Here is a 24,286-nt window from a genome sequence, read left to right as displayed (position 1 = left end):
CCCATGTCCTTGGCTGAAGTGATCCATGCCACGGTGGCTGTGGGTACCAAAGAACTGAGGGGTACATGGGGTGCTTGAATGTGGCTTATCACACATCTCTGCTGTGTGATAAGTGAGAGAGCAGGAGCTGGAGAACATCATGGGATAATCAGGAATTAATATGTAAGCGGTGGAGATATCACTTCTGGCCACCCACGGAGTCATGTATCCGTGACTCATCGCCTGATGCAGGAAGGAACATAGTGTACCACGCATCAAAATGGACAAGATCTTTCCAAGGAGAGATGATCAGGGCTGGAAAACCTTTCAAGGGCTTTCATCCCAACTGTTTGTTGTTTCACACTGGTATGCAATTTCCTTTATAAAATTCTGGAGCTATGTGTTAAAACTAGTTACTTTTCTTTTTTTAGTCTCTGTTACTCCTACTGGAAGGATCTTCCGATTTCTCAGCTAAATATATTCATGGACAGTTCCTACTCATTTACTCTTCTGCGGTTGCCCTTCAGTGTCACAACACCTTTCCCTTTGCTTGCATTTACTTTCCAGGATGTATTTATAGGCAGAAAACATATTCCTTCTTCAGTCTCATTTTGCTAAATTAAACAAGCCAAATTCTTTCAGTCCACAGTAGAAAAACAGACCATCCTCACCTCTCATCACTGCAGAGCTCTTCCTTGCACATATTCCAGCCTGAATCTACCCTTCTTGGACACAGGTGGCCACAATTGCACTGAGAATTTCGGAGGGGGTCTCAAAAGTGTATTGTATCATGTCATATATTGCCCAAGGAACTGTTTTTCTCAGTGTGCCAACGCTAAAATCCTTAACTGCTGTCTTCTCCCACCCATATGTCTCATCACAGAAGTTTGGGTTGTTTTTGTATCGAAACAGATGACTCTTCTGCCCCATTATTGGTTCATGAAGTGCAATGTGCACCTACACTTGTATTTAAATAAGAAGACCAAATAGTTACATTACTTCTGTGCTGTTTTGGGTTTGTTGGTTTTTTTTTTTTTTCCCATTTCAAATCATATGCAGCAAATTTGCTACATAGGAAAGTTTGAAGAAATGAGGAATGCTTCCATTTATATCTCACTGTACCGCAAACCAGAACTTTAAGCTTAGTACAGGTACCTCTTACCCAAGAATATGGGTCCCAGAGACCTTATTTCTTACTGCTGTGAGAATTAACATACATATTTACCACTCAGGTTTTAAAGTGTCAAACAGGAGGATTTTTATATTAGATATGCATTATTATACATGCCTTATGTTCATGAATTCATTTTGATCAAGTTGAGGGCTGGCGTTTATTTCCATATTCATATTTCTTGCCATAGCTTAAGTTGGCAGAAAACAAGGGACTAATCGGGGGAATTCAGTATCATGGGGACTGGTGGGATTACGTCCTCTGCAATCCTATTATATCCACAATACCAGTTTTCTCCTTTTGAAGAACTTTGTGCCGGAGTTTCAGGCACTACAAATGACTTCTATTTGGCCACATACTGGCGCGCATTAGGGCGCATTCATCTGGACAATGCACAGAGCTTTGCTTTCTGTTTCCTTTCTCCTGTTTCTCCGCTATAGGAAGATCCAACCGTTTCAAACCCAGCAACGTCTTTCAGACTTTGCAGACTTTTGAGCTCTTTTGCTATCCCTCAGAAAGGCCAAATACACGCTTCCCAGACAGCTGATTTAATATATGCAAGTCCTCCCACTCTTATGAAGATTAAATTCATTTTCCCTCCCTGGAAAAAGCGTTTTATCTGCACTTGTGCATCTTTACACCTGCTTGATTTAATTTTCCTCCCTGTTAGAAGTTAGATTCTGCAAAGCAGCAACTTTGGCAGCAAGTTCTAGAGCCCTGAACCTATCACCCCTGGTATTCTGCCACAGTTTAAAACAAACAAACAAAAATAAAAATAAATATTAAAAAAAAGAAAAAAGAATTCAAATTCCTACAGAAAGAGGAAGAAGCAACAGCTGGAGAAGGAGTATAGGGAAGGAGCACACTTATAATGAGGGGGGAAACAAAGAGAAAAGAGGGAATATTGTAACCTACAGAGGACAGCACAAGACAACACAGGAAAGATGGGTATGATGAATGAACTAATGTGAATGGGTAGAAAGGGAAGTTGGGGGGGTGGTGGTGGGGGAGGACCTAGAATTAGGCTTCCTGAGCCTGCCAGTGGGTCCTTCGGTGAAACACCTGCCCAGGGTGCAGCTCAGCCCCAGGCAGATCCCAAAAGCAGAGCTTCCTCAGCTTGGCAGAGGTTTGACTCCTACAGCAAGGAGCTGGAGATGAGTGATGCAGTGTCCCTCAGTATGAGTAAGGAAGAGACAAGTGGAGAGGACAGCAAATGGGGGATCCTGCAGTGTCCCCCCATGTGGGTAAGGAAGAGACAAGTGGAGAGGACAGAGGATGGGGGATCCTTGTGTTAGGAGAGGGACAGGACTGTGGGGGATTTGGGAGGTGCTGAGGTGGGCTTGGACACTGCTGCTATGCAATGGGGGACCCATGGGATGAGGGTGGGACAGGAGACCCCCCTCCCAGCAGAGCCATAGGAGGGGAAAAGGCAAAGAGAAACTCATAGGAGGACCTGGACGTGGTGGGTACCAGGGAACTGCTGGAGGTGGAAAGGGGGTGGCCGCCTGGCTGAGGGTGGGCTGAGGACAACCTGGATGGCAAAGAGTTTGGTATTTGAGGGGGAGCAGTGATGACGGGAACAGGGAGGTTGCGCTGCAGGACAAGGATACTGGACTGGGGAGCTGATTTGGGAGTGGGATGGGGTCAGAAGAAGGGGGTCCAGCTGAGGATGGCATGGGGAATGCTGGTGTCAGTGCACAGACGTTAGAGCAAGATACACAATCGATCGTGTGTGTACTAACACAGAGGCACAGGGAGAAAAGCAGCGGGTGTTGGTGCAATGGGAATAGGGCAGCGGGTGCCAGCGCAATGGGAATTGGCAGAGGGCAGCAGTGGGAGCCAGTTTAAGGGGAACTGATGCAATGAGAATGGAGCAGAGAGCAGCAGTGGATGCCGGTGCAACGGGAGCAGAGTAGCGGAGTGGAAGTCAGGAGTGGCTGTCAGAAAAATGGGAACTGGTGCAATGGAAACAGGGCAGACAGAGAGCAGTGGGTGCTGATACAACGGGAATAGGGCAGTGGTCAGCAGTGAGTGCCAGTGCAATAGCAACTGGTGGAATGGGAATGGGCAGAGGACAGCAGTGGGTGCCAGTGCAATGTGAATGGGCCAGGGGGCAGTGGTGGGTACCAGTACAATGGGAGCAGTGTGGAGAGCAGCAGTGGGTGCTGCTGCAATGGGAATAGGGCAGTGGGCAGTGCTAGGTTGATGTAACGGGAGCAAGGTGGAGGACAGCAGCAGGTGCTAGACCAATGGGAATCGGTGCAATGGGAACAGGGCAGAGAACAGCAGTGGGTGCTGGTGCAATTGGAACTGGTGCAATGGGAATGGGCAGCAGGCAGCGCTGCGTGCCGGTGCTGCAACGGGAATGGGCAGAGGACACCAGCGAGTGCTAGTGCGGTTGGAACTGGTGCAATGGGAACGGGCAGCGGTCAGCGCTGCGTGCCGGTGCAATGGGAGCGGGGAGGAGGGCAGCTCCGGGTGCCGGTGTGCACGGGATGCCGGCAGAGAGCAGCACCGAGCGCGGGGCCGGCAGGTGCCGGGGCAGCACCGGGGTCCGCTTCTTTGCAGCGGCCGGCCCGTGTGTCCCCGGCCGGCCCGGCCCGGCGCGGCGCGGCGCTGCCCCGCTCGGTCGCTAGGCGGCCCGGGCCGGCCCGTCCTGCGCGGGCGCGGAAGCACCGCCCCCGGAAGCGGCGGGCGGGCAGGCAGGCGGGCGGGTGGCGGGTGGGGGGGTGCCGGGAGCGGGGACGGGGGGGGCAGAGCGAGCGAGCGCGCCCGGCGAAGGGGCCGGAGACGCGGCGGCGGCAGCAAGATGGCGGCCAAGTCGGATGGCGGCGGCGGCGGCGTGGGCTTCGCCCAGCTGCACAACCTGGACGAGGCGGCGGCGGCGGCGGCAGCGGCGGGCGTCTGCGGCGCCGGCGGCGTCGGGGCAGCGGCGGCCGAGGGCGCGGAGGAGCCGGGCGGCAGCAGCTCCTTGCACATCTGCCACTGCTGCAACACGTCGTCGTGCTACTGGGGCTGCCGGAGCGCCTGCCTGCGGAGCCTCTTCGGGCGGGCGCCCGCCGCCGCCGCCGCCGAGCCGCTGGCCCCGCGCCCCGCCGCCGAGGGGCCGCCGCGGGCGCCGGAGGTCGGCGAGGCGGCCGAGCGGCCGTGGCTGGACTGCCTGTGGATCGTGCTGGCGCTGCTGGTGCTGCTGGGGGACGTGGGCACGGACCTGTGGCTGGCGCTGCACCACTACGGCCGGCGGGACTACGTCTGGTGCGGCCTGACGCTGGCCTTCGTGCTGCTGCCCTCGGTGCTGGTGCAGATCCTCAGCTTCCGCTGGTTCGTGCAGGACTTCACGGGCGGCGGGCTGGGCGCCGTGCAGGGCCTCAGCAGCCGCGGGCCGCCCATGATGGGGGCCGCCGGCCGCCGGGGGGGACCCGCCGGCGGGGTAGGAGGAGCCGCCGGCACCACCACCCCCGGGGCGCAGCGCCTCTGCAGGATCTCCGTCTGGGTCTGGCAGTCCGTCATCCACCTGCTGCAGATGGGGCAGGTCTGGAGGTAAGGGGGCGGACGGGTACCCCCGGGCCGGGCGGGGAGACAGGGGTGGCCGGCAGCTCGTTGCCCGACATGGCGGTGGGGCGGCGGGCCCCGAGAGCGGGTCGCTCTCCGCTGGCTGAGGTGGGGCAGTTGGGGGTCGTTGTCAGCTCGCGGTCTGAGGTGGACGCGGGTCAGTGTCACCTCATGGCTTGAGGTAGGTCGCTGTGTTCTGGCTGAGGTGGAGCAGATGGTGGAAGCTGTCACTTCATGGTCCGAGGTGGACGTGTGTCATTGTCACCTCACGGGCCAAGGTGGACGTGGGTCAGTGTTACCTCGTGGTTTGAGGTGGGATTGTTGTCCCCTGGCTGGAGTGGGGCCGATGGGGGTCATTGTCATTTCATGGTCTGAGCTGGATGTGGGTCAGTGTCACCTCACTGTCCTCCCCTAGCTGAGATGAGGTGGATGGGCATCACTGTCACCTCACGGTCTGAGTTGGATGTGGGTCAACATCACCTAGTGGTGCGAGGTGGACGTGGGTCAGCATCGCGTCATGGCTTGAAGCAGAGGTGGCTTATTGTCCCCTGGCTGAGGTGGGGCAGATGAGGGTCGCTGTCAGCTCCTGGGCTGAAATGGACATGGGTCAGTTTCACGTCGCGGTCTGAGGTGGTCATGGTCAGTGTGGTGACCCTCGCAGGGAGAAGGAGGAGAGGTTTAGGGGTTACTCATGCTTTGGGTGAGGAGACACCCAAAGGGAGAAGAGATTCCTACAGAATGAGCCTGGGGGGAGCTGAGGTGGGGGACATGGGGGTTGTTGTCACCTCATGGTCCAGGGTGGACGTGGGTCAGTGCTCCCCCAGGTGGAGGGGGTGTGACAGCCCCCCCTTGTGCTGAGGGGATACCCAAGGGGGAGAGAAGCTCTCCTAAAAGGTGTCTGTGGGGCTGAGCTGAGAGGAGTGGGGTCTGTTGGTCTAAGCAGGGCGTGGGTCAGTGCCTGCCATGTGGAGATGTGGGGTGAGCCCTGCTCCACGGAGGAGAGGTGCCCCCCCAATGAGCATGTGGGGCTGGGGCGAGGGGAGTGGGGGCTGCTGTCCCCTTACAGCCTCGAGGAGACACAGGGTGATGTCCCCCCCTCCCAGCACGGGGGATGTAAGGAGCTCTGGCTCCGTGGTGCTTCAAGGGATGGACTGCACTCTTGCTGCCCCACAGACATGGGGCAGGATGGGGAGTGGGGGGGATGGAGCTGCTCTTCCTGACAGGAGGTGGTGGAGATGACACCCCCGGGGTGACAGCGTGAAGGCAGGCCTGGGGCTGGGGGTGACCCTCTCATGGCAGCAGCGCTGCAGAGGGAGGTCCCGTGGCCCTGGGGAGGGCTTGCCCCACTGCTCCCTTTCTGTAGGGGGGGTGGCGGGCAAGAGAAAGGCCCCACAGCAAGTGGGGGGCTGCTCCAGGGAGGGCCTGCAGAAGGGCGGATGGCAGACCCCCGCTGCCGAGCGCTGGGATATGCTGTTTCCAGAGGGCTGGTGTCCTCCTGCATGGATTGTGTGTCCGTCCCCCCCCCCCGGTAGATGACAAGGGGGTGAGGGTCACATCCGTCTCCAAGAACCTCTCCCCACAGGGCGATGGGGGAGCCCCCTGCTCGTTGCTCCCCCCGCATCGAAGGAGCGGGCTGTGGGAGTGGAAAAATGCAGCGTGATGCCTCGGCTGTGGCTTTGGCGAGAGAAGAAACCTCCGCGGCCGGGCGGCGGGGGAGCGGGCACGGCGGTGGGGGTGCCGGTCTGAGGATGAAGGTCAGAGACAGGGATTGTTCCCCTCTGGGAGGAGATGGTGCCTGGAGGAAGGGACTGGGAACTGACCCCGTGATCAGTGGGAATAAAACAGCATCCTTCAGAGTAAATTGGAAATTGCGTTATCCTCCCCCAAAAATGGGATGTGGGAGGAGGCAGGGAGGGATTCTCCAGGATGAAAGCCTGTAGATGCAAACACTTCCACAGAGATGTTGGTCTGTCTGAAAGGGGTGTTGTGAGGACAGCTGTAAAGACCCGGCTTTGCCCAGTGTCCTCTGAGATGGGATGCAGCATAGTGAGGTGGAAGGGGTGTGAAGTGTGGGGGGGGTGGAGGGCAAAGGGAGGTCTCTGGGTTGTGGATGCACCCCTCCACCCCATAGATGGGCTAGACTGGAGGGAAGAGGCTGCAGATGGGGTTGGTTGGGTTTTGTGGCTTTAAAAATAATCCTCAAGGATCAAAGATTGCAGGGTTTTTATTTTTTATTAAAGAAGCCGAGGGGGTGGAGGGAAGGGGATCTTTGTGGGAAGGGTATGTGGAATGGGTACCTAGGAAATAAGCCCATGAAATCATGCAGTGCTATAGCAATTACATATTTCTTTCTGTATCTTCAATGTCATTTGTGTAGTGTTCAAAGCACATTTGTTCTCAAATTCTGCTTGGGGGTTTATTCTATTTCTTTAATTTCTTTATTGCATCCGGTATCTCATCTGGGGGGATGGCGGGAGGGGGATGCCTGTGGGTGATGCATGCAAGGGTAATGAACTGGTACGCGACCATTTCTCCTGCTTTCCCCGATCCCATCAGCAAAAGCAGTTCTCGATGCAGATGCTCCTCTGACAAGTTGGATTTTTCTCCTCTTGGAGCTAGGCAAAAGAAATGACTGTGTATTAGCTGTGGTGAGAGCCCGTTTACAAAAACACCCCATGCCATCGCATGCCTGAGTGAACAGGTGGAGAGGGGGACACGGAAGGGATGCTGGCAGAGACAGAGGGGGGCCATTGTAGAGGGGCAATTTATTTGGTTTTGGTAATATAAGCAACAAAGCTCAAGTTGCTCAGACTTTTCCCCCTTTTATTGATGCTGAGGGAAACCATTTGCTTCTGAGGGACTGGGACTGCTGGAAGGAGCTCACAGACCAGGTCACCTCACATGAAATAAGGGATCTTTCTCTCCTGTTAATTGCTAATCCCACTAGCACACGGCTTCTGCTCTTTAAGGCATGCTGTTTAGTGTGTCAGCATGAAGCTGACTCCCAGTATGTCCGAAGCAAGAATTAATGGGGATCTGCAGGCTAGCCTCCACGAGGGTATCTTTCTGCATTCCCACTATAGATCTTGCAAAGATCATTAAAATTAATCTTGAATGTTTTGATGGAACTAATACTGGGAAGCACTGTTTTAGCGGTGCTTGCCTGCGGCTAAATCGCTTTGTGCTGGTAGGAAGTTTGTACGTGGGGCTGGAGGAGGAAGACCTCGGGCAATGTGAGTTCGGTGCCTACGCACCCAGCCTGGTTTCCTGCCTGATCATGGGTACGTGCTGCGACTGCTTGTAGCGTAATGGGGATCGTGCGTTACGTAGAGGCTGGAGTGGCTGTTGCTCAGCAGCTGGAAGCAAAGTTGTAAAGAATGGAGAGGGCAGGTTGGAGTTGTACAGTTCTCATCCTGAATACATTAGGTAATACGGGTTTTGATCTGGGGGATAACACAGGTCCTGTAGGGATTTCTTTTCCTAAGTGTTGACAGTAAGATGATGTATAAGTAACATTTTATGGCAGAAATATAAACATACATCAGGCTCTTCAGCAAGGCTGTCTCCTTATTTTGTCAGGATTGTGGGAGACATGGCTTCTTGGTTTTGAGCAGTCTGGGTAGGGCTTCGTATTCTGTTCATGTCCTCTGCTGTCCTATTCAAAGAGTGAATCGTGGTGAGGCAGGAGTGCTGAGGGGTTGCTTAGTGCATGTACTGTCTATTCTAGTGATATTCCTGTTCAGTTTTTTTTGTTTGTGGCTGTTTTATGCTCAGCTAAGAACCAAAGGCTGTGTTAATACTGCCTGCCTGTAGTGGCTGCTGGAAAGAAAGTATGCATGTAAAAAAAGTATACATATTGTAGAAATGTGTGTGTACATATATATGTGTGTGTATATATATTGCGTGAAGTAGTATGATCTCAAATGGCATTCCCACTGATAAAGCTCACGTTCTGGGGTTTTTCCCTTTATAAATCTTTGGTTTTCAACTTTCTCAAATCTTTTAGATTATCTTGAGAGCTAGAACAATTCAGCCAGTCTGTCTAACAAGTGAAGTATGCTGGTTGGGGCATGTTAGGCTCACTACTGAGCTGCTGCTTCACTACAAACTGCAGGAGGGCTCTTCATTGAGGAGGGATGCTGCAGTGCTGTGGTTTCTCTGGAAATAGGCTGAAGGCAGGTCTGTCATCAGAGCTTGCCAGGGCTTTTGCTGAAGTCATTCAGCTGTGTAAAATTCATGAGAAATAGTTTTTGACTTGAAGTTTTTATATCTTGGATAGTTGCACAAGTTGTGTCAATGACAGGAGTATAACTGCCGTGTCTGATGTACCTTTCTTTAACCTCTGTTATAAGTGGGTTAGTGGGTCATGATTACAGTCCTGGAATACAAGGTTTAGAGTGTAAACTACAATCCTTCATGTTGCAGCATGCTATTAAAAAAACCATTATTGGATTCCCTTGGATTAACAGTATGTGTAGTTTGAGCTGAAATGAATGCTGATCATCTGGAAATTGCTCTGTGTCTGTTAAACTGTGAGTAATGGTAAGTGTCATGACTTGAATATAACATGTTTATGGGTTTTGTTTTGAAAACTTAACGAATACACATTCAGAAGGAAAACGACCAAACCAGAACAACCCGTGTCACTCTTTTGACATTAAAAACACCTTGTGTGTGTGTGCAGTTAAAAGAAAAAGTCCCAAAATTTAGGAAAAGACTTGACATTTTGTTCATTAATGGAAAGACCAAATGTATGACTTGTTCATCTGTTGGCATGCCCGGAGGTGGAAGGATGAATCAATGGGTTTAAATGGAATATGTGGTATTTAATGACGGCATGGTGAGTGGGTTTAGGCTCTACTAAAATACTTTGTTCCGGGATGAACTGTGAGTTAGATACATGCTACTTTGGGTGGTTTAGAAATGCAGGCAGCTACAGCTTTTAATGTATCTGCCCGAGTCCGTTGGAAGGGAGAGCTCTGCTTGTCAAATGACAGATGAACGAGAAGCCCCTGACCTAATGCTGCCTCGTTGTCTTGGTTTGGGATGTTCAGCTTTGTGGAGGCTTTCTGTAAATTTACTGCCTTCCCTGGCACACTTGAATATTTTTTTCAGCTTTTTCTGGTTAGCTTGTCTGGCAGCTAAGTTTTTCCCTTTAGCCAAGTTTTAACAGCTTGCTTTTATAGTATGGAGTTTTGTCAGCTTCTGACAAGTTGGCAGAGGGAAGATATTCTGCGATAGATGATAAATATGTTCCCCCTACAAAATCAGGGCTGGGGTATAACTTTTTTACTGTGAGGTGGTTCTCCCTTGCAAGAAACTTACCTGCTCTGCCCCCATTTCTTAGTGTTTTCTGCAGGATCTCCATAAGTAAGTGCTGGGCTGTGGCTGTAGAGGTCCAAAGGCATTGAATTTGAAGTGCAAGACAGGGAGGTTGCATGTGGGGAAAACCATCATCATCATTATTGTAATGAGAAAAGGCTTTATGACTTGAGTAGGGTCTCCATTGGTTGTGGGGTGGTGGTGAGGCTCTGTGTCTTGTTGAGTGCTACCCACTAGAGGGGGTCAAACCACAGATGTTGAAGCAGATCTGCTGTGCCAGCCTTGGGAGGGCAGAGTATCCTCCAGACCTTTTCTTGGGAAGAATAACTAACCTGCTGCCTTGACCTGGTGGGAGTTCTCTTTGCCATGCGATTCCATGTTTTTGCAGTGACAGCATGGTGTGGGTGAGCTGGATTCAGAGGAGAAACTGGAATTGGTTTCCTCCTGGACATGATGATGCTGTTGAAGAAGACCCAAGTGGGCACTAGGGGCCGTTTGGGTAAGGTGGTCATGCAGTGACAACAGCTCATCACTTCTCTTCCATGCTGTTTGGGGAGGAGGAAGGGGAAGTAGAAGTGCTTTGGTGACCTGACTTTGTTCCGACTGAACCAACATAAAGTTTCCATGGCTTTCAAGGCGAGGACACTGGTGCTAGTTACTTTGAAGAGACCATCTCCAGGGGTCTGAAATCTATAAGGGAAGATGACTCTTTGATGCTGGGTTGCAGGCTGCTTTTCTAAGTGGTGCTACCTGCAGGGTCTTTGACCAGAACATTTTTTTTCAGTTGCTCAGACTTCACACTGAACTCTAGGAAAGACAGTTGTGCCTTTTTTTTCCAGGTGCCCTACAGCTTTATCTCTAATGCCAGCAGCAACCTGAAAGTGCCTTTCCTGGTGGAGGAGAGGCAGGGTGCCAAGGGAAGGAGGAAAGATGGCTCACCTTTTTAGTATGTTAAAATTGCAAGCTCTCTACTTCCCACCTTTCTAGACACTTCCATTTTGCTTTTAGCTGCACTGAGCTAGCTTTATTCCTTGCAGTAGTTCTCCTCTCAGTACAAATGTAGGTTATTCAGGGAGCATTTCTTTTAATGAAAACGATGGAGGTAGAACTGATGGTGATAAAGCATCTCTTTGGAGGGGAGCTGCTTTCACTGTCTTGAGACTGCAAGGAACAGAAATTGGACGTCAAACATGTAATTTTCCTTGGGGAATGAAGGTGAGCCTATGGGGAAGTCTAGATCGTTCATGTAACTTCTCCCTGTACTTTATTTCTCTTGAATCCTGGCTTGATTTTTAGCACCTGACTGTCTTGAAAATCAGTGGTAACAGAAGGCAGTGTTTTAACAACTGAAAGCTTTTAAGGAGGAGGAACCATGAATCAGAGTAATGCTTTGCTGTAGCTAGAGATAAATTTAAATTGTAATGAAAGGCATAAGCAAAGAATATGTGCCAAATATTGTTATTTCATTGACCCACCTTCTGATGTGCTGGGATTCAGACTGATGCCCTAGTCTGCTATGGCTGCTTTAAGGTACTGAGATGCTTTTCCAAATGGGATACTAAGAAAAATGGGGAAAGAGCTTTCCTTGGTGGAAGGATCTTTAGAAAATCCCCAAGCCTAGCAGCAGTCCAGCAGTGGGAGGAACAGCTCATGTTTCTAACCCTGTGAAGTGGAACAGCACAGCCTTTGCAGGGCAGATCAACAGGCTCATCCCGTGTGGTGCCTTCAGGATGCTTCAGAAACCTCCTGGGCTGTGGGACTAAGCATTCGTTTGTGTCCCCGGGACAGCTGGTAGCAGCCCACAGCAGCTCACCATGCCTGGATATTTGTATTTATATTTTTTGCAACTCCCCCCACCCTGGGAATTTGTGTTGCCCGCCACCCTGTATTCCAGTTTGAGCCTGTGCTTGGTTGTATGTAACTGCTGAAGCATAGAAGCCACATTCGTATCACTTGGGATGAGTCCCAGGAGTTGCTTTTTGTCCGTCCCTGTGCAAATCTGACCCATGGACTCAGTGCTTCCATTACTTCAGTATAAATGGAGGTGTTATTCCTTGCATCCGTGCCTCAAAGCCCTAGCTGAACCAGAGCAAAATCGGATATTGGCCAAGAGACAAGAAATAGGGCGAAAGGCAATCTTAAATGTGTCCCCAAAACTATAATGGGACCTGAAGACTGTGCTTCTTCTCACGTCTCCTTTTTTCTGAAATCTGTGAGAGCTCAGGTTCACCTATGAAATATTCACACTCTGTCCTTAAGTGACTTGGCTGCACAGATCTGCAGAATTGGCAGCTTTGCTGAAACCTCCTGTATTCTAGGCCAGAGCCCTTATTGTGAGTACCTCTACTTCCTCTGCACTGCCTGTGTGGTTCCACATTATGATGATTTGGTGTACCTGCTGCAGAGGCTGTTGAAAATTTTTGCATCCCAAATAAATATCTGTGTACTGTATCCACTTTTGCACAGGATGGGTTCAGGGAATAGGCATGTTCTCACTCATCTTAAAACCCAGCATGAAATAGGACTAAGACAGGAGTGCATTCTAAGTGCTGCTTTAGTGCCATGCCATAGATGATCTGGGAATGAGGTCTAAGGAAAACAAGCCTGTTTGTGAATAGGCTTAAATTAACACTGCATGAAACATGCTAGAAAAACTCAATAGGCTGTTGTGCTATATAACCCTTCCTACCTTTGCAGGTCATCTTGATGTGGGAAAAATGTGCCATAAAAACCCCACCAATTTGGCAGAACTCTTATTAAAACTCTTCAGGAGCCACAATGCAAAAGGCTCTGGCACCTGGAGCTGCCTTTATCAGCTTTCTAATTAAACCTGCAGAAAAAGGCACATCAAACCCAAGCGACAGGGAAGTGTGGCTGTGTGTCGGAGGCTCCTTTGGCTTGCAGGGTTTGCTGCACAGGGGTTTCCGTCGGGCAGGGTTGTGAGGCCATGCTTCTGTGTGCATGGGGAGCACTGGACTTAGGTCCCTACAAAAATAAAAGAGCGGTGGGGTGGCTCAGGCTTGCCTGCTAAAGCATGAGGATGACAAGTATCCTTGTGAATTTGCGGAGAATTCCTGTGTCTGGGGAGAATCATCGTTTCCCTGGTTTCCGCTGTAAAAGAAGAACAGTTTAACTCTTCAAGCTTGGCTCCCCCCCACAGGCAGTCCCAGATGACAGGACTGGCAGTAATGCATTGCTGGATGTACCAAACACAGAAGACAGCAGTAAAACACCAGGAGTGGTTTTGAGTTTGGGATTGGAATTCATCCCAGTTATGTCTAAGTGAGGGAAAAAAGAGCAATGGAGGCCGCTGTTGTTGAAGTAAAAATTGTAAAGAGTGATATAAGCAGAAGGCATTTAAATAATGTAAACAGTCTGGCATGGGAGGAAGCATGGGAGGCATTCCAGAAACAAAGGGAAAATAGTTTTAAAAGATGGTTAAAAATATACCAACTCTTGAATTCCAGAGATTATCTCAATTAGTGGTTTTTCAATATATCTTTACAACAGAATTGTAGGAGTTCATGAAAGATAACAGAGGCTATGTGATACAGAGAAGTGATATTAATTTGTTTAATTAAAAGAATGAAGGGCTCCCTAAAATAAGATTCACTTACCTTCTGTCACAGGGAGACAGAACACTGCAGCTCATAGGATCGTAGTGTGGAGGAAGCGTGGCGAGAGGCAGGGCTGGGAGTAAGAGCCCCCCCCTTCTTCAGCCTCGGCAGTTGCTTGCTCAACGACTTCCAATAGCAAATCCATTCCCGTGGGATTAATGTGTTATCAGAGGAAAATGATGTGATTTTTACATTTCCAAGAGGATTTTGTTACATGTTCAGGGAGCAGAAACTGGACATTTTCCTCCAATATAAAACCCCCCAAACTCGTACATCAGAGCTTTCAGGTGCAGGCAGGCACACTTTGGACTGGGTTTCTGCATTTGTGGAATGATGTGTGTATGCACTTGATGTCCTCATTGCTCTGGAGGCATGCTGGCATGTGTCAGAATATATGTCCAGCCCCAGCTCTGCATATACATCCCTTGGTGTGGGCGAGAAGCATGCATTTATATCCAGTCATATTTTAAGAAGTGGAGGGGAAGACAGTAGGTGCCAGGGAGGAAAGAAGACCCTCACACAGATCTAAATTAAATTAGCCCCACCCCAATGTATATTAAAATGTTAAGTAGCATTAAGCTCTGTATCCCAGCTCAGCAATATTTCGAGGCACTTTATTGCTTTAATGGAGGGATAAAATAGAACCTGCAATTATAGTAATTTTTTCTAATTGAATATTTTGCTTTATTCTTTCCCTTTCAAAGCATGACTGTAAGTACTAGCCTTCATAAAGCTTTGGCAATATTTATACTTTCCCTTTCTGGCAATGGGTGTAAATATGCTTTTCCCTGGGCAGACTATTTCGGTCCCTCGTGGCTGAGGAGCAGAACTGAGGAGGCTGAGGAGGGAAGCGGTGGGCAATAAGCCTTTCTTTGCTGATTTCAACTGTCTTGCCACTATCCCTGGGAAATACTAGTGCAGATAGAGGGGAAATTAACAGACTAAAAGCTTTCCATAGCTGTTAGTGGATTTAATGTGATTGTCAGGTGTCCCTTTAATTAATTTATTGTCCGTGCAGGGCTAGTGTTTGACAGATGCAGCCACTGTCTTATCCCCAAGCCACTGTCTGCATGGGTGGATGAGATCCTTAATTTCCACCACCTAGTCTGTGTTTGTGGAGATGGGTGGGAGAAAGCACCTTATGATCTTGCTTGAGCAAGATGTAAGCGGCAGGTAAAAGCAAAAGCTGAAGGCAGAGCCCTTGTCCAAAACCATTGGAGGCTGGTGGGGCAGCAATGCTGACAATAGGGACAGGGAATTAAATTGATGGTATAATTGAATGTCGATTGAGGGTTTTGAAGTAGCCATTTTCAGTGACATAAAATGCCAGCTTTTCAAATGTACGTTCCTACCTCCAGCTGAAGCGTCAAGCAGGCAGGAAAATGCAGATAAATTAACATAATAATTGTGCTGTGCATTTTCTGTGCTGAGTCTCTGGTTTAAAGAGGGAGATTTGCAGATACTTCCTCCCTGTGTACACCCGCGATGGGATGCTGTCAGTTTTACACTGTTGCAATAGCTGCCTTCTCTTCTAAAGGGGCCTTTTGATCCAATAAACTGCTTATCTCGTGCAGTTGTCCTTTCATCTCGTGTGGGTGGTGTGTGACGGCTGACTGAAGGTGCAGTGTTGTGGCTCGTTTATGAATATTAATTAGGGATGGAAATAATTTGGAAGCGAGTGCGTCCACGGCTCTCGAAGCACTGAGTGCGGGAGCACGTCTGTTCCTCCCTTGCGAGAGACTTAGGGCTACAAGTCCTGAGAAGCTGTGAACTCACATTAGAGTGTGAAGTCATCGTACACAGACTGTCACATTGACACGGTGATACGGTGAAAGGTTGCTTTAATGCTTTATTTCCCAGTGTTTGTTACGACTGGGCTGGGGAAGAAGTGGTTTCTTAGGGGAGAGCTGCAGCAGCACCTTGCCAAGTCATGTGCATCAGACCCAGAGCAGGAGCTGGAGGTTGAGGCGTTCGCATCAGCACGTGGCTGTGTCAAAGGCAGTGCGATAGACTTCCGCGCCCTTGTTTTTGTGAAGGACATGCTTGTCTCCTGAACACTTAATCTTACCTTAGTCCTTGTCAGTCCTATTCCTTTGTCACCCACTGACGTAAATGGATCGTACCACTGACACCGGGAAAGGGTCCAGTCCCAAATCCGATTCAGCTCACTTATGGATTTTACAGGAGCCCCTCTATGGGTCCATCTAATTCCTGTTCAAGTTGCTGCCTTGAATGAAAGACTTACAAAATCTTACATGTGCACCCATCGAGTGTAGAGCCCTCTTCCTCTCGCCTGCTGGGAGCTCACCCTCAGTGGTTATTTCTCTGCTTGCAGGCTGAGTAGTGGCAGGATTTGTCCTCTGGCCCTGAGATGGGCTGACATAGCGAGACCATTTCTATCATGTTAAGCTTTCTTGGCTTTTGGGATTGTGTTATTGCCTCCAGGCTGCCAGCTGGGAATGGTTTCTGGGCTGTGCCTGAGCAGCGCTGAGGAGCTGCTGGTGTGAGGGCTGATAGGTCCTAGCCAGAATTGTGCCAGAGATGGTCCTATAGTGGTTGAGCCACATAGGCAACAGCATCTCTACCTAATATTCAAGGAGGTGCCCAAAAGGATGCAACACTTTTGGAAGGAAAATAATCCCCTTACCTAGGGTTAATTTTTATTTTCTGAGGAGGATATGTGGGGTTTTTCTCCCAGCTGATAAAAGTGTATCCAATGTATCGGAATCTCTAGCAATATCCACTTCTAGCTTTCAGACCTGGCCATGTGGTTTACCTGTTTGGGTCGAAATTTATTTTATGACCCATGTGTGTGCCCCAGTAGTGGAGCCCAAATCCCTAAATTGGATCAGATTGTAAAAATCACCTTTGGAAGACTGATATTCACTTGGTCACTTCAATATTACTGCTTAAGGGTGAAACCCAGGTGAGTGAGGGAGAAGAGAGTAGTGCCTAGGCATGTCTGTCTGTCTGAGACCCAAATACTGGTGTCCTGGTGTCAGCATCTGAGCCCTTCCAGCTCAGATGCTGATGGGGAGGATGTGGTTCGTTGCTCGTGAAGCTGTCTTTAGCACGTTTTGCTCTGCAGTGAGGATCTGTGGGGTCAAGCTGGGACCATCCTGGGAGCACAGGACAGGCAGCAAGCAAGAAATGTACGCTTGTGGTGCCACCATTTTCACCAGACCCTGCTGAGCTTAATTCATGGGTTAATTTCTTTTTTTCTAAAGCAAGCTGAGTAATTAGTTGATTAATTTTAAAACTCCTCAGAGCCCTCAAAAACAGTGGTTTTAAAATGGGCTGATTATTCCGCTTTCTTCAAAGCAGGGTACTGGGAAAAGTCGTCTCCTGCAGGCATGTTCCTCTGTCAGCCCACAGGCACTCCAGGGGTGCCCCGATGTGTCACACATGCTCAGTGTCACAAATCACTTGTGTGTGTGCATGACACTTGCTTTAAGTGGGGCATGATGGCTGTCAGAGGGCCATCATCTTGATCTGGAGGTTCAGTTTGGCATTTGCTTTGGACCTGGCGTGGCTGGGTTAGGTCTTTGAACCAGCACGCTCTTTGCTTTTCGATTGTGCGCTTTAGATCTGGGATAATAACACATCAAAGTACGCCATGCTGTTGTGGATACAGAAAAATCAGGACATTCAGTAGGACTTCAGGGAGTAATAAATTTGTTCTATATTTAATCTCATATTTATCGCAGTGTCAGTATGAGACCACTTCATTTTACTACTTTAACTGCTCCTAAGAATAACTTCATACTTGAAATATTGAGAAAATGGCTAATACCTGGTGGTAGCTGATGGGATCCAGCTTTAATAGTTATTGATTGGTTTAAAAAAGCTCCCAGTGATATCACATCTTAGCTATTGTATGTTGTTAGTTAAAATCCTATTGGTTATTTAAGATTAGAAGTAACTGTAGATTTTCAACTTAATCATCCTTCAGCAGATGAGTACAGCCAGGACTTCAGGTGTCATTTAGGATTTGCAAAAAGTTATGGTTGATCTGCTGCAGTTTTATTGTGTAAAAATCTTGGCATCCTTAAGTTCAGTGTTCTCAGGATCTCCTCAGCTGCTCTAAAATTGATGTGGCTTCTCTGATGGGGATGCAAACTCCAATTTGAGATCTGCTTGTTAGACAGTGAGCCCAAGAGAGAGATGAACCCTGATGGGCTGGTCTTACTGCTTGGTCCTTTCTGATAGTGCCTTATATCTCAGAATGTGCCGGAAAATCTGAAGAGGTGGGCTGAAACAACCCACATACTCTCAGAAGAAGATAGAAGTTAACCCTAAGTTAGGGAAATATTTTCCTTCCCCAAATTCAGGAGAGCAAAAACTAAGATTAAACACTGCATTTTTGTACCAGAAACTCTGCCTGGGTAACCTGGCATTTACCTGCATAATGTCTCCGCTTCAAAACACCACCTTAATTGATGCTTTATTGCTCCTTGTGTAGAGCATGGGTTTAGTCTTTACTTTGCTGCTCTGGAGTGTAATAATTCCATTTATAAAAACTTATTTTCCTGGTCTGGCTTGTTGCACAATCAGAGCTTTGTTAAAGGCTTTCGTTATCTTTCCTATTGTGATCAAGGTCTCTGTGGAATGAGCCGCTGACTTTTCTGTTTGAACACATGGATCTCACTGTAATTCCTGCTCCTCCTTTAACCAGGAACAAGCTCTTTGTGGTTGCTTGGAAGTGACCAGTTTTTTAGCAGTGGGAGCAAATTGTTTCTGACCCTTATATTTTCCTTGTTGGTATTTTAACTGTGTCCTTAGAGCAAAAACCCCGCTACTACAATTATCGGGAGCTACATAACTGCAGCAGGGAGTTTGGTTTCAGGGTTTAAATTTAATTTCTGATGGCTTTGTTGACTTCTTTGCCTGGGACTGGATTATTTTCCCCTTTCTTTCAGGGGATTAGGGGATTTGTAAACCAGGCCTCCTAACAAAGGTGTCTAAAAACCTGGGAAGGTCACATCTCTTTTATTTGCTTTGAATGAATTGCTTTTGTGGTCCTGAAAGTGTGTTTTGGGGTTAATGGAGAGGATGAACGAGCATTGAAAATTCGTTAGTGCCATTCCCCATGTGGAAAATTGGGCTCACTTGAACAGAAAGCTGTTGAAGCCTCCTGACTGCTCAAGGAACCAGACCATAATTGGGCCAGTGTTTCTGGTTGGGATGCTGCTCCGGGTTCTTGTGTGCTGCTGTGAAGATACTGCTTGTGAAGGACCACAGCCCGCTGACAGCATGCTCACTCCTCCATAATACAGAACTAACATGCACGTGTTTAGAGTGGATATTTTTCCTGGCATTGACCCTTATGGTCAACAAAAGAGTTCTTGCCTTGGTAACACTTTCCACTGGGTATAGTATTAATTGGCTGTGCAAATTAACTGAAGACTAAACTTCATTAGGCTGCCACTGTTGTTGCATTCATAATCTTCCTGTCTGAAATCTTCAGTGAAAACATCTGTTAGTCACTCAAAAGAGGAGTCTGCATTTTTAGGAGTAGTTTCACCATCATAAAACTGGTGAATTTTTACTGATTGGGCTTAAAGAGCAGTTATTTTTAAAGAAACTTTTTCTTCCCATCCCTTTTCCAAGAAAAAACTTTCAGTGAGATGTTTAATATGTGTTAACCATAACTGCAAGATTGCATTTGTGTGTGCAGAGCGGGTGTGGTACTCTGATATCTATGAAGAGTTCCAAGATGACCAATGTTCTCCTCCCTTGGCATTGCCCATCTGCCATTTTCTGTTCTTTACCCATTTTCCTCCTGGGAGAGCCTTCCAGTGAGGCGCTGGCACAGGTTGCCCAGAGCAGCTGTGGATGTCCCATGCCTGGCAGTGTTCAAGGCCAGGTTGGACAGGGTTTGGAGCAACCTGGTCTAGTGGAAGGTGCCCCTTCCTGTTGCAGGGGGTTGCAACTGGATGAGCTTCCAGGTCCCTCCCTCCCAACCCAAACCATTCTGGGTTTCTATGATTCAACTTCTGTCTTTTAAGGTATTGTTGTTTCCATCAGCAGTACTTGTAAGGTAGGTCAGAGTGTTTTATTTGGAATTTTACCTATTCCCAAACCTGGAGTTTCTGTGTAATCAGTGCATTGAACTGCTGTGGTCATTTTTTTTTAACCAGGTTTCTACAAGGTTGGGTTACTTGCTGTATTTATTGAATAGAGTGGCAGAAACCAGCAAACAGCACCTTTTTGTTCGTTTGATTCTGTTTTGTCAAGTGTCGGTGTTTCCTTTGATGTTCTACGCAGACTTGGTTGGGTCACCTGAAAAATTTGCTAGGCATGCTTCTGGCTGTCCCAGGCTGACTCTGCCTGCTCTTGGAGCATCATCTGCTGGGGTTACACCCAGCCTTTGACCCTCAAGAAGTTTCATGGTTTTGGAACTTGGGTACTTTCAACTTATCTGTCTCAAAAGCAGAGGCAGTGCCTTGCAGCTGCCCCATACCCCTGTACCCCATCTGAGTCCAGCCAGCTTTGTAGCAGTTAGCTGTAATGGGTGAGAAATAGTGGCATTCAAAGGAGAGAAACCCTGTCATTGTAATTTCTTAGCCAAAGAGTCTTTCAGCTCTCAAACAAAAGCTTGAACACTGTCACGCTGTGATGCAGCCTTGCTAGCCTGACTTTTCCACCCTCGCTAGTCCCGGCTTGGGTCTTCAGCAGGCAGCCTTCGTGCTTGAGGGAGCATAACTCTACAGGTGATAAGTTTTGAAAAGTGTTGGAGACTGAGAAGCTAATAGTGACTTAAGTTAAAGAGGCATTCATTGCAGGAGAAGTCATTTAGGGTCGTCTTCCTGCTGACAATGAAGAGCTTAGCTGAGAAGATAGTAACAAAAGGGAAGGTTCATAATAGAAGTGCAGCTTAAAAGCCTGACAAATTAGGACTGGTTTTACTGAAAGTGCTGTTATGCACTATATTAGATTTCAGAAAAGCGCATTCATAGGAGTAGGGAATGACCATGAAAATTTACCACCCCAAACAAAATTTGCTCATGCATCCTTTGCTCAGTGATTCTAATGATAATGCTTAAATGACTTTATTTGCCCATTAAAGGATATATATTACTCTTCTAATGATATGAGTAGAATTATAAAAAGAATTTTCTGCTTTAAATTAGGCTGCTTACCCAGCTCTGTGGAGTAGCTGTTATTTTCCTATATACACCATTTCCCATTCTGTGTTATCTCCGCAGCTCCACACACCACAGCAATGGGGCTGATGTGCAGATGTGAAGAGGTAGATACAGCTAAAACCTCTGGATTCAGTCAGCAAAGCCATCTTCTGTCAGTTTATGATCTCATGCCTTTCCACCCTCCCACAGGAGTTCTGCTGTCTGGTAAGATATATTGCCTTGGGTCAGACCAGTAGGGTTATCGAAATGAGGCTGTTTGCAACCCTACCTGTCCTGACTTGGTGCTGAGTTTTCTTGCTGTGTGCTGGCTTTGATGGGGGCCATTCCCAGGGTGTCCTGCAGTCTTTCAGTCATGCCTTTGGTGAATTAAATAACTCTGTGTACTGGATGGGTCAGAGCTCTAGGTGACAGGTATAACTAGCTGTTGTGCAGAGCTCCGATCTGTAATGACTGCCAGAGTCAGAAGAAACTACAAAGAAGCATCAATGTTTGGTGTTTTTAATGGAGTTCCCATTTGAGCATAAATTGCCTTTTTTTTCCCTTTGAACCCTACCTGTTATTGAAAACAGTTTTTAGTGCTTGAAAGAGCTTTTCTGGGAGTAGGAGAGCGCAACTGAAGCATTTGTATCTTCAGAGATCTCAGGCCAAGCCACCGTGCAGCTCATTGCCGGGTTTCTGATGGTGAACAGAAAGGAGCACAGGTGGCCTAAGAAAAGGCATTGGATCCTGCAGATGCGTCATGATTTTCCTCCAGGTTATCGTGCCGTCATCTGGCATTTGTGGCTTAGAACGTTCCTGAGCAGGAGGTGGCGTGTGTTTAATAGCCCGTAATAAAGACTTTAGCCCTTTGAGGGTTTTGAAGCTTGGCAAAATTTTCTTCAGTGCTGCTTTGGAGATTTTGCTTCACTTGGTGTCTCCTTGCTGGGTTCATTAGGGAGATTCCTGCGTAAGAGTGTGAATTCTGAGGGCTTGCGGCTGTTTGTCTGCAACAATTGAGAGTGGGACAATTGCAGCTGTGTTTTTTTTCCCCACAAGTTCCTGTGTGGAATGAGGATCTCGTTCAGTCACTTCAGCTTTAGACATGTTATTCTGGAAGCGCTGAAACTCAGCAGGGTGAGTTTCTGCCCCTTGCAGAGAAAGAAAATACCTGTGCAAGAAGTGCTTTCCCATAGATTAATTGTGGGGACTCTCATTTTTGAGTGGAGCAAGATACTGAACATTGCAAGGTTAGTCTTTCAGCTTCTCTGTGGTGTAGCTGTGGAGGACCAAGTTCTTTCCTAGTGACATTATCAACAGACTAATGTCAGTTGAGAATTTGTCATATACCAAAGAGACTTTGAAGATCCTTGCAGTTTCTAGGGTTTGTATGTGTAATACCTTCTGGCTAGAGTTAGTACCTGGACTACAGTCAGATGAGGCACTAGGTTGAATAGCACAGTTAAGAAGATTTGGAAAACTTGTGTTTGTTCTTGATGTCTTTACTAGATAATTATGTTTTGTGTGCGTTAACTTTAGGAATATGTGTAGAGTACTTTCTCTTTTGCTGTTAAGAGTTTTTAGCGTGAATGAGTTATTTACTTTGCAGTTGAAGCGTGTTTTAGTGTGAAAGAATGGTAAGGTAAGAATACCTTAAAAAATAATCTGTGCTCTCTACAAGTGCTGCAAAGAGGTCTGAGTACCTTTCAGAGAGTGAGAAACCCAGCTCTGAAAACAGTGTATGGGTGTTGTAATACCCCCTCAGGATGAGATACCGTCTTCCACCTGGGATGCGTGTGCTAATGAACAGAGTACTTGGGGTGATTATACACAGAGATGCTTTGGTGTGAAACCAGGAATAACTTCAGCAGCACAGATATGTTCTGAGAACTGGGTCCCCACTGTTCAAGTTGTGATCTGAGCTGCAAGATGTACTGCTTGATTTGAAGAAAAATCCTGGAAGAGGGCAACCAGTGAGAAGGGAGTGTGGGCATTGCGAGAAGATAATGTTGGCTACATATGTTTGGGAGGCTAACGAGTTGGTGTAATAGCTAATCTCAAAGGTGATAGCTGTCTTAAAAACAACAGCTCCTTTCTGATTTCAGCTTCCTCATAAAGTGGTTTGGCTCATTCCTTGGAGCTGTCTGTGCAGGAGCAGGTCTGAAAGAAAGCAGAGGGTTGGTGGATAAGTTGAGGAATATCCTTAGTTCAGCAAGTGACAGCGTGAAATGTTGCGTGTGGTTCTTCTGAATTCATAAGAGCAAGAAACAAAGTGAAAAAACAGCTTTCCATGGACTTTTTCAGGAGCTTTCCATGATCCTGCCTTATAGGAAGGAAAATTCTATGTAGCTCCAGCCTGTTCATGTTGTGCAGTTAATAATGCTTTCCCATTAAAACAGTTTATTTTCTCAGAGCAGAAACAAACCTGGGATTGTTTGCTGAGGTTTACTCAGTGCATAAACTTTTGATGTGTCTTCCTATCCCCTCTTCTGTTTTTTAATTGTATTTTATGAGGGCGAACTCCTCTTGCATTTCCTGCAGGGCACTGACATTGTTGGTGCTGCTTTTTTAGGTTTGCTTGCAATGAGCACAAGCAAGCAGTCACCTATGCTTCGTAGCCCTTCTGGTACGTGAAACAATCAGCTATACAATGCCTTCCCAGCCCTGTGGGGAGCACAGTTGTCCCCTGGTACCCCAGCCCACTGCTGCTAATTCACCTCCTCTTTCTGAGCACTAAATAGATCTGGATCCCACAGAGACTTTTCATCTCCAGCAGGACTGCAGGCCACAGACCTTGTGTTCTCTGGGATGTGAGCAGAGTGTAATATTGATTATAATGCTTACTGTAGTTATTTATTACATTCATTAGCAGGGAAGAGATGAGAGACTATCATACTATATTAAGTTGTCCCAGAGACACCTAGACAGTAAATAATAAATAAACAGTTGACGATGGAGTAGAACTGGTGGAAAGCTGGGATGGTCAATGAGAGGGTCTACCAGCCAGCCTTTTTGAATTAATAATGTGCAGATTCAGTGTGGTTATTACTTTTTGTGGCTGGTAATGCTGGATTAAGGGACCTAAGTGACTGGGGCGTACCTCAACTGAGCAAGTTGAGGTCCGTCTTGAGATGACTGGCTTCCTCTCTGTTTATTGCACAGCACTGTGACTTTGGATACATGTCTTCCACAAGATTTCACCCGGAGATAAACTCCTCAGAACTGCTTTTTGGCTGTGAACATATACTTCTAACAAAGCAAAGATATAGCTAAAATGATTAATGTCCCTGATGTGGTGATTTGTTAGAAGAGGGAGGTAAGAAACAAGAGCAGAGTATTGTGCTGCTCATTTAATGTTCTTACAGTTTACCGCCAAACAGACCTTTTGTTATCACAGAGAGAGACACAAATGTCTCTGCACAGGCATGGGATTATAGCATTTTCTAACTTTAGTGGTTATCATGGACATTTACCCAATATTCAGCTTTCACTGGAGGCATTTGAACCCAGAACCAGCCCAG

At 47.7% G+C, this 24,286-nt stretch overlaps 1 protein-coding gene across 1 annotated transcript in view; it reads left to right on the top strand.

Annotated features, from left to right (window-relative positions):
* The first annotated feature begins 3,909 nt into the window (after positions 1-3,909).
* The window catches only part of XKR6 (XK related 6), a 176,921-nt gene continuing 156,544 nt past the window's right edge, over positions 3,910-24,286 (top strand). Inside the window, exon 1 of the mRNA XM_061372204.1 lies at positions 3,910-4,690. Within this exon, the coding sequence (XP_061228188.1) occupies positions 3,960-4,690 (731 nt within the window). The 5' untranslated portion in view covers positions 3,910-3,959. The remainder of the gene's footprint in view (positions 4,691-24,286) is intronic.

The sequence above is a fragment of the Neopsephotus bourkii genome, unplaced genomic scaffold (assembly GCF_033783945.1).
Source record: "Neopsephotus bourkii isolate Nb327-2 ecotype Australia unplaced genomic scaffold, CSIRO-AGI_Nbou_v1 NB_1600, whole genome shotgun sequence".
Taxonomy (NCBI): domain Eukaryota; kingdom Metazoa; phylum Chordata; class Aves; order Psittaciformes; family Psittacidae; genus Neopsephotus; species Neopsephotus bourkii.
This window is presented reverse-complemented; position numbering and strand designations above follow the sequence as displayed.